The sequence below is a fragment of the Diplotaxodon limnothrissa genome, linkage group LG3, assembly GCF_057381915.1.
Source record: "Diplotaxodon limnothrissa isolate DT_005_m linkage group LG3, D_limnothrissa_male_GT1.1, whole genome shotgun sequence".
NCBI classification, from domain to species: Eukaryota; Metazoa; Chordata; class Actinopteri; order Cichliformes; family Cichlidae; genus Diplotaxodon; species Diplotaxodon limnothrissa.
In genome coordinates, this window is record NC_140598.1 from 37,291,146 (window position 1) to 37,309,065 (window position 17,920).

Genomic DNA, 17,920 nt, shown 5'->3' on the forward strand with positions numbered 1-17,920 from the left:
CTGATGTTAGACTGATGAAAAACTGCTTTTAATATTTTCTATATGTACATTTAGTTTTAAATGTGCTTTTTAAAAAATAGACTGGAATATTAAAGTAATCTGTACCATCAAGTGCTGCTGTTCTGTTAACTTTTGCAATATCTTTTCAGCACCTCAGGTTTCTTCAAGAGGCTGTGACCTACCTGGTTAAATGCGGATTTGACTGGCACACAGTGGTACAGGTTGGTATCACATAAATCAGTGATGTCTGTTTATTAAAAAACCCCCCCAAAGAAACAGCTACAGTCAGGTAGCAGCTGTTTAGCAGATAAAGTAGTACCCAGGAGTAAGGGAGGTACACTCAAAGCAACTGTATTAACTGAGTTTTGATGAAATTTGGAAAATTTAAAGCTCTGAAAACACAGGAATTTATCTAAATATGTTCAAACAATATTTAGGTGTATTTGTTCAAATATACACATCATTACAATGCACTACATCTTAATCCTAAAATATTTTTGATGTTCTCACCAGAATTCAGTTCATTCATACATACATAATATACACAATCTGGCAGGCGGCAGTGGTGTAGATCATCTACTGACAGACTATTCACATTGTTCTCAGTGTCAAAATTCTGTCCCTTTTCTACAAGCCTCATTCACTGTGTGATCAAAGAGCAGCATAACTGTGTTTTGTACCCATGCTACTTAAACATAACACCACCAGTTAACTGCCAAACACGTCCTGGTTTGTTTCCTGTGGGAACTGTTTCCTTTTGAAATTCCCTTCTTTACTTAACTGTAACGTAGCGTGGCCCGCTAGCTCGCAGTGTCTGGAGTAAAAGAGTCCAGCCAAGGCTCTGTGTAATCCAAACAGCGTGAGATGATTAAATTTGCCCCTGCTTTCTCATATACCTCATTGCCCTTTGCAAAGTTTTAACTCTACATCATAGGAAAAGGTTGGGATAGGAAATGGATTTGGCCACTGTGAAGTGCTACGCATGTAGGTCTGGTGCATTTTCCTCCCAAATGAGGTGCAACACTGCCCGTTCAGCAGGTAGCTCATTAATATCCATCAGGTTGCAAAGTGCATTCCCAAAATCTGGGTCTTCATATTGTATTGCAAAATTACCTTCAAGTCCAAGCTTTGCTTGTATGGCATTATTTTTGTGCCACTGTCCTGAGGGCACGTAAAAGAAATTTGCAGGTGCAAGTGTTGCATTTTGAGGAGAAATTTCTTTCGAGCGAAGAACAGTTTGAGTGAACAAAACTCATTGCTGCGTGCAAAAAATGTATTTCAGTGTTTGCTATTATCCATACATCTCCGAAAACATTAGAGCACTTATGCAAATATGTGATGTCTTGATAAGACACCATTCTCGCATGAAAATATCTTAAAATTTATTTTGTGACCCAGAAAGAGAAATATTTCAAACTCCGCCACTCTGTGTTCCTCCACCACTGCCTCATTTGAGGTTTGGACAAAATGGATTCTGGGATATTGCATTTCGTCATTTCGAGCTGATCGGAGACGAAAACGGCCAATCAGATTTTTTTGCATCCAAGTCTGTGATTGGCTGGTTTTGTGGCACAAATATAACGGTGTACAGAAAGAGTTGAGCGTGCACGGGCAGAAATGTTGAGAGCACAACCAACACATTGCGAGCAAGCACAAATGCAAAAATTGAGTGAGAGGGGCTGCTATTGTGTGTGTGTATGGATAATAGCAAACACTGTCATATATTTTTGCACGCAGCAATGAGTTTTGCTCACTCAAATGTAGCTGTCCTTCGCTCAAAATAAATTTCTCCTCAAAATGCAACACTTGCACCTGCAATTTTTTTTTTACGTGCGCTCAGAATAGTGGCACAAAAATAACGCCATATACTTGTAGTTCATCTTGAAGCTGCTTCACAGATTCTGGAACAGTGGACAGTTGGATTTTTCTGATAAGTTTTGAACTGACGGGGACTCGCAGTAACAGGGCCTGTGAAGACAAACCAAAAAAGGCCGCAATTCTAAATAATTGACAAATTCAAAGTAATCAACTGAAAACTATTTAAGAATAATACACTGGCTTGCAAAAGTATCCGGCCCCATGAACTTTTCCACATTTTGGCACATTACAGCCACAAACATGAATCAATTTTATTGGAATTCCACGTGAAAGACCAAAATCAAAGTGGTGCACACGTGAGAAGTGGAACGAAAATCATACATGGTTCCAAACATTTTTTACAAATAAATAACTGAAAAGTGGGGTGTGCGTAATTATTTATGGGCAGGAATCCTTTTTCTCTCCTGAATTTGCCCCTAAATGTTACATGTCTCACTGTCTATCCCTTTTTTTGCTGCCTAACCTGACCTGCCTCCCCAGTGTAAGTCTGTATATTGTATGTATTGTCTGTATGGTCGACTTGGTCATCTTTTCAGCTGCAGCTGACAAATAAAATCCTTATCCTTATATAACTTTGTTGTTTGCAAAACTTGTGCATAATTTTAACACATTTACAATTTCCATTTGCATTTCAAGTAATGAAAATGATTCGTTAAGTACTTTTGTGGTTTTTATAGTAAAAAATATCACTCGCTTTTACTACTCAGATTTTAAGTTTTTTATCTGAATTTAGATCAATTGTGCTAATACAGCTAATATCTGAAACTTAAAATTTCAGATATTTGAGGTTGTGCTGAAAATAATAATGCAAAATAAGGCAAAAAAAAGTTTTTTAAAGGTGAAATATAGAGGTAAAATCAAAAGTAGTCAAAAATGGCCAATTATACCCTGAACCCCAGAGCGTTAAACATCATCTTAAGACTCATTTATGACTGGCTTTTAACTAGATTTGTGTCGTATGTTTGATTCTGCTCTTTTATGTTTTTCCTTTTTATATTATTGTGAACCACTGTGTGGTTTTTATCCCGTGAAGTGTGCTATACAAATCAATAAATCAATGTAATTGTTGCTTTTATTAAACTTTTTATTAAACTTAAAATTCAGAGTTACAGCATTCATATCAAAAGAACAAATCAATTTCCTATCTCTCTTTTTGTTTAAGGAGTGTGATATGTTTTATTACACGTCACACAAGCTATCTTTGTGAAGATCAAAAAGATAGTTATATAAGTCTATGTGTTTGGGTGTGTCTTTAGAGGTCATGTGATTTCATAGAACTGGGGAAGTTTCAGCTAAACAGAAAGTGAAGGCAAAGGCTTGTTCTTATGGTGAACTTCTCTCTGGCTTTACAGTATGTAAAGTTTCTCTTCATGTAAAGCTGCAGTGCTTCAGGCTCAAGACTGATTTCTCATTCATTCTCGCTCATTCGCAGGTAAGAAATTAGAAATAATGTGTTCTTTAATCCCCCCCCCCCCTTTTTTTTTCTTTTTACTTTCAGTTTGGTTAAAGAAAAAAGTGAAAGGTGGCATTTTTTACAAGGAAGGAGGGAGATGCAAGAATATTTTTCTGCTCAAAAACAGTCGCTTTATTGAAAATTGATTACAGTATGATAACAGAAGTTACATTTATTTTTCTCTGTTTGATTTAGCCTACTTGCTAACTCTCAAACCTGTTAACATACTGTCACAGTAAAATAAATTAATTTTTCAACACTGATAAACTGTAAGGTGTAATGCAGGGTTTTACATTAAATTAAAGTAGTCACACATATAATATGCTTATTGTGCATAACAATGTGCATTAATAGCATTAACACCTTTGCTAATAATACAACATATTGTCAAAATGCAGACACTGTGAAAGTGGGTGTGAGGTTTCATTTAAAATAAACATTAATTTCAAGTGTTATTTCTTTTGTGGTCATGTATTGATTGCACTCAGAGGTCTGTCTGTTTGAGTGTGTGTATGTGTGTCTGATGTCACGTGATTTCATAGAAAGGGCACAAGTTCAGCTAAACAATTATTATTTAACTAGGAAGTCAAGGGAATGTAAAGGGTTGCTATCATTTTCATTTTCCACTTAAATTTACTGTGTTAATCTTTTTTGTGTGTTTTCAGAAATTCTTCCTTGTCTATGAAGATTTATAAAAGCAGCATTCTCAACATTGACTTCTCATCTGTTTTCTTTGGTCATTGGCAAACCTAAATACACAGGTAAGAAAACTAATGATGATCATTACCTTTTGTTTACATAGCATGTTTTTATATAAGGTAACATTACTAGTTAGTTAGTAACTAACTAACTAGTAATTCTTTATGTACTTTTGTTACAAATTTGTTACATAAGGTAACATTTGCGACCAAATTGGTCGCACTCTAGAGCCCTGCTATGGTTTAGATTGTGAACCATGTCTTTTATTTGCCATACATCATGCAATGAATTTATTATTCATTGCATGATGTCTTTGTTTGTTTTACAGATTTTACACAATGAAGTTGTATATAGTCAGATGTTTGTGTGGATGTGGATGTTTCAGTCCTATGAAAACTAAAGCTAAACACGTTAAGAAATAGTCATAGAGTCCCTGTATATGCATTTGCTCTTTTAATTTTTTTGTTTTTTACTGCTCCCCCCCCCCCCCCCCCCCCCCCCCCCCCCACACACACACACACACACACACACACACACACACACACACACACACACACAGGACCAAAAAGATGTTTCAGGATTATATTTTGGAAAATTCTGTGACCAGTGATGGGCCTCCCGTTTGTTATCAGTTAAGACTAAATGTGAGCAATCTTGATGGAGACAAGGAAGAAGTGTCCAAGCTTAGAAGATGTACTCTTGGTAAAAAAGATCCAAGCAAGCCAAATAAAACTATCTTGCTTGTTGGAGAGACAGGATCAGGAAAATCTACATTAATCAACACTATTCTAAACTATGCAATGGGTGTGAAAAATGGTGACAACCACTGGTATAAGATTGTAGACGACACCAAGAAAGACATGAAATCAGGAAGTGTGACATCAAAGGTGTCAGTTTATGAGATCTTTGGTTTTGAAGGTAAAACGCTCTCATATTCTTTGACCATCATCGATACTCCTGGATTTGGAGACACCAAAGCTCTTGAATATGATGCTGTTATTACTCAGAAATTACACGACTTGTTTCGATCAGAAGATGGAGTTCATGAAGTTCATGCAGTGGGTCTGGTGATGAAGGCAACTGAGAATAGACTGAGTGACAGACTGAGATATGTCTTTAATTCAGTTGTGTCACTGTTTGGAAAAGACCTGGAGGAAAAGATTGTTGCCTTCATCACACATTCAGATGGAATGCCACCAACTAATGCCCTTAAAGCTCTTAAAGATGGAAGCATTAAATGTGCCAAAAAGGCAAATAATCAGCCTGTTTACTTTGTGTTCAATAACTGCCTGAGCACACAAATAACAGATGAAACTGAGTTTGCATTAGAACAAGCATGGGCACTAACAATGAGAGGAATGAGTCTTTTCACAGCTTTCCTGGAAAAAACGACACCTCAGAAGCTGGAGACAACTGTGAAAGTCCTAAATGAGCGGATCAGACTTGCAGCCTGCATTAACAATCTAATTGACAGAACTGAGATGATTAAACTAAAGCAGATAGAGATCAAACAGACTCAGGAAGGTCTAGAGAAACACAAGGAAAAACTGAAAACAGGTGAGTGCTTCACCATAGAAGTTGATGAGCACTACAAGGCCAAGGAAGAGATTGATGGAGGTATGTGGTTGTTTTGGTATGGTGGAGCCGTCTGCTGTGAAGAGTGTAAAGAGACCTGTCACTATCCTGGGTGTACACTGGCCTGGAAACCTGCACACTGTGAGGTCATGAAAGGAGGCAAGTGTACTGTTTGTACCAACAACTGTCCTGCATCAAAACACGTGAAAGGCCAGTGGCGGTATGTCAACAAGACAGTAAAAGTAAAAAAAACCATTGAGGCGTTGAAAAAGAAGTATGAAGCAGATCAAGAGCAGTGTGAGAACCTTCTTTCAAAACTTGAAAATGGGAAAGAAAATCTTGAAAAAGCCCAAACTACCTGTTTGGATCAGGCTTACCAACATGTTGTCACTCTAGAGCAGATCTCTCTGAATGCTGATTCAGTGTTCACTTATGTCCACTTGGACTTCCTCATTGAAGAGATGACTGAGAAAAAAGACACAGAGAAGGTCAAGAAACTGGTGGAGATGCGCAACAGAGTGGATGAAGGAATTATGGCAGGACTTCGGTACAGGTTTGGACATTATGGTGACAAATTTAAGGGGCTGTTTAGTGGTTTGAAAAGTTTAAATTTAGAAATTTGAGGTGAAAAAAATTACCTTAATAACATAAAGATGTAAGATGTAACATTGTTAGGCATTTTTTTCTCCACTTGTAATTATTTGTGATGTACAGTGGCCTGCATATGTACCCAGTTAATTATATCTACGTCTAACTTTTAAATGATTGTTGTCTTTTGTCTTTTTCTATTTTACTTTAGTATTAATTCATCAAGTCATTATCTGATACCAATTTGTTTTCTTTTTTTTCAATTCTAAGTTTTGGTTTAGCCTTTTTTTATAAACAGCAGCACACAATTGAAATTGTAATTATTATTTATTTTTCTTTATTTTAGACAAAAATGATAATTTTGCTGAGAAAAGGGGAAAAATAGTGAAACAATCATCAGTGATTAAAACATAAATGTTCCATTGTTTTTAGAAACAAGAGGAGTATCTTGTCTCACTTACAATAAGTTCAGTTAAAGCCATTATGATAACATTTTATGTGTAATGTCTGCTTCTCAACTTTTGTCACATTGGAATCTCAATAATGGATTGGGCAAATTAGTTTTTCTGGTACACATTTAAGATAATGAACCATGTTGGACATTATGGACAATTTATGTTGTACTTTGTGATTTTGTGTCTGTGAAGAGTGCTATATAAATTTAAAAATAAATAAATAATTGAAATACATGGAGTATATCCTGTTATATAACTTTAATAGTCTACTAAATGTGGATGCAGTTTCCTTTTAATCTTGAATTGTCTATAATAAAGTCTCAGATACATTAACCCATTTTATTAATAGTTGACTATTGTTTTAAAGCGCAGTAAAAAAATATGAACCATAGTTCAATTTTTCCAATTAAATTACATTTTACTTAAATAGTTTGTTAAGAGATATATTCTAAAACACTTCTTTAGCAGAGAATCAGAAAGGGGAAACACACAGATTTTCTTGCTAGCAAGGGCAGCCTCCAGAGCTCACACACCAAGAGTGAGGCTCCAAGATTCGCAAATGAGAGACTGCCCCGGTCTTTATTTATACTTCAGTGGGTGCTTGTTCCTTACATTGGAATGTGGAGGTGTACGTGTGTGCGTGTGTGTGTGTGTGTGTGTGTGTGTGTGTGTGTGTGTGTGTGTGTGTGTGTGTGTGTGTGTGTGTGTGTGTGTCAGAGTGTGATCCCATAAACGACTTCCCTTAACCTGCTGGTCTGGAAGTCCAACAGTTCATCTATATGTAAAAAAGGCACTTAGACTAAAACTGACATAACTACGTTAATCCTACCGTAAAACAATAAGACAAGGTACAACCTTTCCCATGCTCCTAGGATGTGGGGGTGAACGCCAGAACACCCTGGAATGTTACAGACCTCCTAGGAAGAGACATTCTTTCAATATGCCACCAACTATATACTTCTAAACGCAAATGATTACATGCAGTATTCTACCATATGCAAACTTATATAATTAAAAAACTATACTGACTACTAAGTACAGTTTTCCATTGACATAGTTCCAAATCACCACAACAGTTGCCTTAGGACCCTTTATATTGTACGCTATTACAAAGAAAATGGAGAAAACCTCAACAATCATATGACAGTGATTTGGAAACAGCGGGAAGAAAAAAACAGAAATAGAAAAATATATCTATATCAATATTTTATAAAAAAGACTGATTCTGTCATAGTTATAGAATCCTCAAACAAATTTATAAGGTATTAATATGCAAGACTGTCAAGAGGTGTATTCTAAAACACTTCTTGAGCTGAGCAAAGTTCAAAGTTAGCATATAAATGTCCCAGGAAGCCATTTCTGCTGATTTTTAAAAGATGTGGTCTAATACAAACTACTCTATTAGTCTGTTCCCTAAAATGATAATTTTAATGATAAAAAAAAGAATAATCAAAATAAAATAAGGTAATGTTTCTCCTTGTGATTGTTGACAAACAAGACTCATAATAATCGGGGCTCTAACAAACCATCAAATATCAGTAGATGTTTTCTCTACCTTAGCAGCTACTTATAGGTCATTTTCCATAATTGTAGATTATGGAAAATTATTGTGTAGATTAAGATTACACAATAAAACTTTGCTTTATCTGAAGTGTTTACAGCTTTGGTGTTTGGTTTTTAATTTTTTCACCTGAGTAAATTCAGTCCAACATCACATCCTTAAGCTTTCTTTGCTGGTGTTTCCGGCTTTGAAAATTGTAATGTTTTTCAACTTTTCTGTTAGTAAATTTTGATCATGTGCAAGATATCAGTGCCGTATGTTGGGGGCTGAAAACAATAAAACAATAGATGCACATATTACTAATATGGCAATAGATACAGTGGGGCAAAAAAGTATTTAGTCAGCCACCGATTGTGCAAGTTCCCCCACTTAAAATGATGACAGAGGTCAGTAATTTGCACCAGAGGTACACTTCAACTGTGAGAGACAGAATGTGAAAAAAAAAATCCATGAATTCACATGGTAGGATTTGTAAAGAATTTATTCGTAAATCAGGGTGAAAAATAAGTATTTGGTCACCTCAAACAAGGAAAATCTCTGGCTCTCACAGACCTGTAACGTCTTCTGTAAGACGCTTTTCTGTCCCCCACTCGTTACCTGTATGAATGGCACCTGTTTGAACTCATCATCTGTATAAAAGACACCTGTCCACAGCCTCAAACAGTCAGACTCCAAACTCCGCCATGGCCAAGACCAAAGAGCTTTCGAAGGACACCAGGAAAAGTATTGTAGACCTGCACCAGACTGGGAAGAGTGAATCTACAATAGGCAAGCAGCTTGGTGTGAAAAAATCAACTGTGGGAGCAATCATCAGAAAATGGAAGACATACAAGACCACTGATAATCTCCCTCGATCTGGGGCTCCACGCAAGATCTCATCCCGTGGGGTCAAAATGATCATGAGAACGGTGAGCAAAGATCCCAGAACCACACGGGGGGACCTGGTGAATGACCTGCAGAGAGCTGGGACCAAAGTAACAAAGGTCACCATCAGTAACACACTACAACGGCAGGGAATCAAATCCCGCAGTGCCAGACGTGTTCCGCTGCTGAAGCCAGTGCATGTCCAGGCCCGTCTGAAGTTTGCCAGAGAGCACATGGATGATACAGCAGAGGATTGGGAGAATGTCATGTGGTCAGATGAAACCAAAGTAGAACTTTTTGGTATAAACTCAACTCGTCGTGTTTGGAGGAAGAAGAATACTGAGTTGCATCCCAAGAACACCATACCTACTGTGAAGCATGGGGGTGGAAACATCATGCTATGGGGCTGTTTTTCTGCCAAGGGGACAGGACGACTGATCCGTGTTAAGGACAGAATGAATGGGGCCATGTATCGTGAGATTTTGAGCCAAAACCTCCTTCCATCAGTGAGAACTTTGAAGATGAAACGAGGCTGGGTCTTCCAACATGACAATGATCCAAAACACACCGCCCGGGCAACAAAGGAGTGGCTCCGTAAGAAGCATTTGAAAGTCCTGGAGTGGCCTAGCCAGTCTCCAGACCTCAACCCCATAGAAAATCTGTGGCGGGAGTTGAAAGTCCGTGTTGCTCGGCGACAGCCCCAAAACATCACTGCTCTCGAGAAGATCTGCATGGAGGAATGGGCCAAAATACCAGCTACTGTGTGTGCAAACCTGGTAAAGACCTATAGTAAACGTTTGACCTCTGTTATTGCTAACAAAGGTTATGTTACAAAGTATTGAGTTGTATTTTTGTTATTGACAAAATACTTATTTTCCACCCTGATTTACGAATAAATTCTTTACAAATCCTACCATGTGGATTCATGGATTTTTTTTTCACATTCTGTCTCTCACAGTTGAAGTGTACCTCTGGTGCAAATTACTGACCTCTGTCATCATTTTAGGTGGGGGAACTTGCACAATCGGTGGCTGACTAAATACTTTTTTGCCCCACTGTATATTAATACTTGACTACTATAATTTTTCTCCACAGTTTAGAACATGGTGGAAGTCACCGGAACAAACCAGGGTTCAAGAAATGTGAGTATCTGTGTAAATCTGAAGTGCTGAATGTTGTAATGTCTAAATCTTACGGTTTGTTCTTTAGGAGTCATTGACAGTGTTACACAAGGTATTTATTTGTTGAACAGATTCTACAGGTTAACTGTCACATACAGATTTTTGTTTTTGTGCTTCTAGAGAACAGCTCCCTCAGTCTCTGACTTATTTCCCTGGAGCCATGTACTTAGTGCTGCCAACAGTGGACATAAACTGTATTTACTGATTCTATAAGTGTTTTCTTACCTCCAGATGCCTGTGCGCTCACTTTGGACTCCAACACAGCTCACAAGAACCTGCTGCTCTCTGAAGGGAACAGAAAGGTGACCTGGGTGGAGGAGGAGCAGCCATATCCTGATCATACAGAGAGGTTTGATGGCTGTCAGCAGGTTCTGTGTAAACAGGGACTAAAAGGACGCTGTTACTTTGAGTTGGAGGTGTCAGAGCCCTTCTGTGTTGGGTTAACATACAGAAACATTGGCAGGAAAGGGGATGTTGATGATTGCAAGCTGGGACACAATGACAAGTCGTGGTGTCTGATTTCTGCTGATGAGGGTTTTTTTGTTCAGCACAACAAAGAGAAGGTCTGTGTAACTCCTCAGGCCTTGCGCTCCAGTCGTGTCGGGGTGTATCTGGATTCGGAGGCCAAAAGTTTGTCCTTTTACAGAGTTTCCTCTGACAGTATCATCCGCCTTCACACCTTCAAAACAACCTTCACTGATGTTCTCTACCCTGCTGTTGCTCTCCACGCACATTCATCTGTATTGTTTTGTCAGCTAACATAGAAACATCTCTCACTGCAGGCAGGTTAACAGCCAAACGAGTAGATTTTCACAGAAATAGGAGCAATTACTATCTATGACTAAACCTTAGTTAGTGAGTCCGATCTAAACATTGCTCCCAGTAATCATTTCTTTTCAACAGGAGAAAAGTAGATAGAGAAAGACCTGAAATCTAGAGGCAAATAAAGAGGACCATACCAGCTTAATGTAGGCCTGCTGAACCAGAACATGGAGCCTAAAGCCGAATTTAAACCACCAAAACTATTCTGTATTTAAATAACCACTTTCAGAAACAGAAGCCCAAAACTTTCTTTTTAAAACTAAAATCCATTTTCCCCACACACCCACATAATTAAGCTAATTAATTATTTGATACTTAATTTCTAGGTGAAACCTACACATTAGCAGGATCACTGTTTGCTTTTATATTTATATGCTGATGTATCTGGTCTGTACCTTTTCCCAGGAACCAACAAACTCTGAGTTTAAAAATAAACTCTGAGTTCCCTTTTCCACAACAACCGATCCAAGTTCAATCAACTCTGAGTATGTTCAGTCTGTTTTAAGTATGTAAAGAAAGAAAGCCTTCTCATGCTACAACTCACCATGGCAACGAGTAATAAACAAGGTCAGTGCTGAAGATGATGGTTATCTATAAAAACAAGAGAAGAAAAGAGTCATTTTAATCAACCTGATCCCCTTTATGCCATTTTTATGAACAGATTTTACTATAGTTTACAGCCATTTTACCATTTGAATAATTATTCAGTACAAAAAAACATGTATGTAGTAATGGAATGTAATAATCTCACTTTCATTATTTCTGCCATTACTGAATATAAATGCTTAATATTTAATATTTCTGAGTTTACATTTTTAATATTTCAGGAAAGCTGTGCAAGGATGCAGCATTTTAAATATAGATCTCAGTTCATGCTGGAAAAATTAGGCCATTGTGAATGAAAAATTATTGGAAGGAAACTGATAGTCTGACTGCATTGTTGTTCACAGAGTCACAGAATTAGAAAGATGAAGACTAGAGACTTTTATTCTGAGCTGATAATAAATCGTTACATATAACATTGTAAAATATGTTATATGTAAGTGATGTTAGGTATACAGAGGAAAAGTAATGTGCAGTGATATCAGTGTTTGTAAAAATGTAAACTTATCAAAATGAAGGAATGAATGAGAGTTTCAGTCAGTTGGTTTGGGCGCAACGTGAGGAATGGGGAGAGAAAACCTGCCAACAAGCAGGTTTAGGATTTTGGTGTTGGAGCTCAGCTCCTTTTACTGAAATGCAGTGCTTTGCTTTGCTAATCCTTGTACTTCAATAACGCATAATATGCATAATAGCACAAACAAACCTTATTCTGTCTTTTACTTCATTATTGTTAACAATAACATTTATTTGGCTATTTTAATGTGTACACCTTTAATGGGAATTGTAAGCTAAGACTTTTATATGGTTTTGTTGGGGGAGGGGGGGGGGGGGGGATTGTTAAAGAAACTGGTCAGCAGTTTTTGTTGGGAACACACAACACCAGAAAATGTGTGTTAAGACTTCACACTGATAAAAATGATAGTAAAGTAAAAACAAGTAACACCTTGTTGAACTGGGGAAAACGGGAGGGCGGTCTAATGGGAAGTGTTTCTTAGAACAGCCCTGTAAAAATAGACACATTATATGACTGAATAGATTTAGCTTAGCACATTAACAAAAGCTATTAGAAGTTGATGCTGACTGAGTAATTATTGTCTATTATTATCCAATTAAACAAAAGTAAACAACATTTGGAAGTAAAACCAAGTCAACAAACTTGAAATATAAGGCTCAAACCAAAAGTTATAAAAATGGCAGCAGCAAAATAAATCCAGGAGGTGTTTTCTGTGGTTGATTATGAATATCTCTCCAAAAAGCTTCTCCTAAAATAAAAATTTTAACCATTAAATACCAAGGTGTTCTTATCCAATGACCCATGCTGCTGAAATGATTATTCATGAATTCATCCTTTGCTTTGTCCACCAACAGTATTTTGTGTGATTTCTGTGTTTGTAACTATTTTAGAAGTTCACTTTAAAGTTTGTTGTTGCATTTTGCTGTTTAGAGATGCACTGTTTTCCACTGCGTGTGTTACATCATTAACTATGTTTAACTGTATAACGTCTATATGCACGTCCGCAAAAACAAGAAATGTCTCCTAAGCACTTTTTATCTACTTCAGCAGTGTTTGAAATTTGCATCTTGTGGTCAAAAATAAATCCTTTCGTAATGAGATGTGATATATTAACAGCAAATAAGATCCAGGTTTCAGCACTTTTAAAACAGCATGTGAGTGCGGATTTGATAGTTCAAGCTACTCTCTCAGCCTGAAGTAAAAGTGGAACAAGCAGCGAGGTGACGTACTCTTTATGAGGAAGGAATACTTTGGCAGCATTCTGTTACAATGGATTACTCCGACCACTCAGGCCTGCAGAAAAAATAAATTATTATAAAAAGAGATTATTGACAAAGCAGTGAAAGGTAAAATTTCATAAAGTTAATGAAGACTTCTCCAAATGGGAACACACTATCCTTTCCCCCACCCACATCAATTATATTTGTATGTTTTATGATCTGCTTGCTGTGAGCTTCTGCTGCTCTGTGTAGATTCAGCTGAGATCGGTTTAGGAGAGAAAAGCCACATGATATGAAATGAAAGTGTCTCTTTCTTTGTTATTATTAAAAGTATGTAAAATAAATATTTTTCCACATTACCTGCTGTATTTTTTTACTGTGTGCATTTCTTGTAGCAGTTAAAAATAAGTCATTAGATTCCTAAAACGTGTCTTGATAAGAAGTGAGTTTATCCTGTATCCACTAAAAAGCTGCATTCATTACTTTCTGTGTCAGCTTTAATTATATGAGAAAGAGAAAAAAGGAAAAAAAAAAGCTTTAATTATATGAAAAAACAGTAATTACACAGAAGAGTTACATATCTGGCTTTAAGATATTCTTTTTTTAATTACACTGCAAATTTCAAAGTTTTATTTATGCCTGACAGAGTGACATTTTCAGTTTATGTCATCACTGCACCATCTTGTGTTACAAGTTGGTATTACACAAAACGGACTCCAGCGTGCCACTAGTTTAGCTTCAGTTCTTTCAACACAGAATAGATGTTTTGGTTAATTCCATACACTGTGCTGAACGTTATTTAATTCAATTTAAACACAAGGAATTACAGCAAGTATCTTTAGAAAATTACTTGTGCTACAAAGAAATTTTCTTAGGGTGGCAAAGAAATCAAATGGGGTGGCAAAATCAAAGCCTTTTTTTTTCCAAACACACATGCAGGTGGTTACATGTGGTTAAAATGATTCAAATGCAGTAAGTATACATGTTTTTCATGTAAATATAGTCTATAACTTAATTATTGGCTGTAGCCCACATACTTAAACACTTTAGTTACATAAAACATATGAGTTTTGATGTTATGTACTGTATAGCCTGTATAATAAATAAATATGTAGCCTAATAAGTATAAAATCCAGAAAGCTACACAACATGGGGCGGTTCGTTTACAAACACAAGTCTAACAATCACATTGTTACAGCTTAAATTACACAAAATGTCAGAAATCTGCACTGTCATGAACAAAAGATTTAAACCTAATTTTTCATGTTTTGTTGGATTAACCCACTGAGGTCTGAAATACAACCGGCCACTTTTGACTCCTTTTGAGTTTACGTTTTCACCCAGGGGCGATTTTAGCCCATTTTTGGGGGTAAAAAAATGGGCTAAATTATACTTCAGCACCCCCAAAAATGAATCAAAGCACCCCCAAAGATTTCTTACTTTTTTTTGACAATATTTGCTGTTTGTGTTACACACTGCTAAAAATATTAAAAGCATACGGTACTTTGCTGAGATGTAATATTTTAACAACAAAAGTATAGATACTTTGGTGATGGTGGCTGAGACACAGCGGAGCGGAGGTGTAAGTGCCTGGCTTAAAACAGGGAGAGAGGAAAGAGGAGAACGTGCGGAGAAAGTACAAGGTCAGGAAGAACCAGGTAAGAAAACAGGGAACAGTGACAGGCAAAACAAAAACTGTTAAACTGACGAAGAGGAAAAGCCTGATTTTACTCACAATCTGGAAGTTGTGTTCTCCCTATATTAAAGCTGCTGTACAGAATCTGCAAAACAAGCTGGGTTGAAACATTTTTGACCCTCTTTAACAACATTCCAACATAACATTATAATTGATTGGGGAGATTAAAATTAATGATATATTTTTATGTGGTTCAGCCACAACTCTACTAAAACCTCAGCCACTAATAGGTAGGACAACATTTGGACCGTCCAGTTGTCTGTATGACTGCCGCAGTACGTACATCACATTTGCACACTATCAGAAAGTGCCAAACAGCCCTGGTGGAGTGAGGAGCTGTAAAGAGAAGCAGAGTGCTCCGTTTATATTCTAAAAATGTTTTAAGCTTGTTCCAAAGATTCTGTACTGCAGCTTTAAATGTTTTCCAAAAGCACACAGACACTTATCAGTGTTTCTCAAACTTTTTACAGTGTGTACCACCTGATAAAATGTCAAGCTCTCCAAGTACCACTATGAAAGTATGAAACTCATAAATCTTACAACACAAAATTAGTCTTATTAGATTAGTAAAATTAGTGTCTGCAGTAAAGATTTTTATTTGTAATAATTTATTCTTTTTTGGGAGTGTTTTTTTTTCATGTATCTGTATTATATTATACACACACATTAAAAGTGAATCTCTGTTTACTCAGTTTACTTTTTTACTCACTATGAGCATCATTCATTATTCTCCTCCAGTAATTTAGGCTAGAATATGTATTTTTTTATTCCAATCCATGTTTTGCAGCATTTAAATAACCATGATCAGATTTGATGGTTTTGTTTCAAACTTTTCAAAAAGTGTTTTGTTTTTCTTTCACAAATGTGGGGATTAAATTGTGTTAAAATGTACAAAACAGTGATGTCATGTTTTGTGACGAGGACCCAAGCACAGAGAGACTTGATGAATTTAAGAATCTTATGATTTAATAAAGAAATTTGTAGACTTGCACAGAGATGGTAATATTATGATGACTGATAGCGGAGACAAGGACAACAGAGGATGAGGACAGGGAGGAACAGGGGTTTAAATGCACCAAGGAGACAGTCAGAGGGAACTCGGGACAACTGGAGACATTTAAGGATGCAGGGACTGACAGAGACGGGGAAGACGTCTCATTATGACGAGTAAAGTTTATCATACCTGGCTGGGCAGCTCTCTGGGTGCTCAGCACCCCCAAAGCTCTGATCCTAGAATTGCCCCTGGTCTGTGCTTAATATTTGACTGTTTAACAGGAAGATGGGAAAGAAACATCGGTTAAATTGATCAAAAATACACCACAAAGAGGTTACTGCAGAGACCAGAGAATTCAAAATCGAGCTAATTGCTTGTTTTGACACACATTTTGTTTACTTGACTTTTAAAAAGTAATTTTAAAACTTTAAAAAACAGCAACTTAATGTTGTGCATATACATGAGCAGTATGTTTGCGTTTCTCATCATCAACAAAAATTATCTGTGCTTACCGCTGTTGAGGTTATTACTCAAGAAAGGTGATATATTACACAGAACACCTTTCTTAGAAGTAATGCAGTAGTTTACTAAAAATTAATTTGTTACATTATTCATTATGTTACTTTCATGTTACTCTGAAAAATGACCTGAAACAAATTCTCTCATAATTACTTTTTAACAATATAAACCTAAAGGCTTCAGCCCCACATCCATCGCTGGTCCTTATAGAGAACAAAATGGTAAATGGCCTGTATTTGTATAGCGCTTTTTACTAGTCCCCCCTAGGGACCCCAAAGCACTTTACACACCCAGTCATCCACCCATTCACACACACTGGTGGAGGCAAGCTACAGTTGTAACCACAGCTGCCCTGGGGAAGACTGACAGAAGCGAGGCTGCCATATCGCACCATCGCCCCTTCTGGCCAACACCAGTAGGCGGTAGGTGAAGTGTCTTGCCCAAGACCTCCCACAACAACATGACTGTGAGGAAGAGGGGGGTCTGGATGAGCAGCAGGTCTGTAACCAGGAGAGGAACTCCAGTCTGGACCAGGAGGACCCAGAGCCTCCACAGATTAAAGAGGAACAGGAGGAGCTCTGCAGCAGTCAGGAGGGAGAGCAGCTTGTACTGAAGCAGGAGACTGAAGGCATTATCGTCTGGACTGATGAAGAGCAGCTCAGACTGATGGAGACCATCCGGAAACCTGTGATAAAGTTACACAGAATAGGTATGTAAAACTGTGATTTTTTTTTAATTTATTAAATAACAGTGATTATGTCTCATGGGCAGCACAGTGGTTAGTACTGTTGCCCCACAGCAACAAGGTCCTGAGTTTGACCTGAAGTGACCTGTCCAAGATGAACCCTGCCTCTCCCTGTGGTAGCTAGGATTGGCTTCAGCACCCTCACTATACCATAAGGACATAGTAAATGGTAAATGGCCTGTATTTGTATAGCGCTTTTCTAGTCCCTAAGGACGCCAAAGCGCTTTACATATCCAGTCATCCACCCATTCACACACTGGTGATGGCAAGCTACATTGTAGTCACAGCCGCCCTGGGGCGCACTGACAGAGGCGAGGCTGCCGGACACTGGCGCCACTGGGCCCTCTGACCACCACCAGTAGGCAACGGGTGAAGTATCTTACCCAAGGACACAACGACCGAGACTGTCCAAGCCGGGGCTCGAACCGGCAACCTTCCGATTACAAGGCGAACTCCCAACTCTTGAGCAACGATCACCCCACAAAAGACATCCTTCCCAGTGTTTCTGTGTTGACTGAATGCTTAACCTCAACAGCTAATAATAAACTCAGAT

At 37.6% G+C, this 17,920-nt stretch overlaps 1 protein-coding gene across 1 annotated transcript; it reads left to right on the forward strand.

The window, feature by feature from the left end:
- The first annotated feature begins 4,599 nt into the window (after positions 1-4,599).
- On the forward strand, positions 4,600-11,018 carry LOC146635692 (uncharacterized). Its single transcript, XM_085350193.1, has 3 exons — positions 4,600-6,172; positions 10,283-10,306; positions 10,486-11,018. The coding sequence occupies exons 1-3, from the start codon at positions 4,600-4,602 to the stop codon at positions 11,016-11,018; spliced, it is 2,130 nt and encodes a 709-aa protein (XP_085206319.1).
- The last annotated feature ends 6,902 nt before the right edge of the window (positions 11,019-17,920 follow it).

What these genes read in the sequence shown, in the direction of transcription:
- LOC146635692 (XM_085350193.1), top strand. Translation starts at nt 4,600, where the DNA reads ATGTTTCAGGATTATATTTTGGAAAATTCTGTGACCAGTGATGGGCCT. An exon ending in GTACAGGTTTGGACATTATG is followed by an intron (nt 6,173 to 10,282) that starts GTGACAAATTTA and finishes TTTGTTCTTTAG; the next exon opens with GAGTCATTGACAGTGTTACA. An exon ending in CATTGACAGTGTTACACAAG is followed by an intron (nt 10,307 to 10,485) that starts GTATTTATTTGT and finishes TCTTACCTCCAG; the next exon opens with ATGCCTGTGCGCTCACTTTG.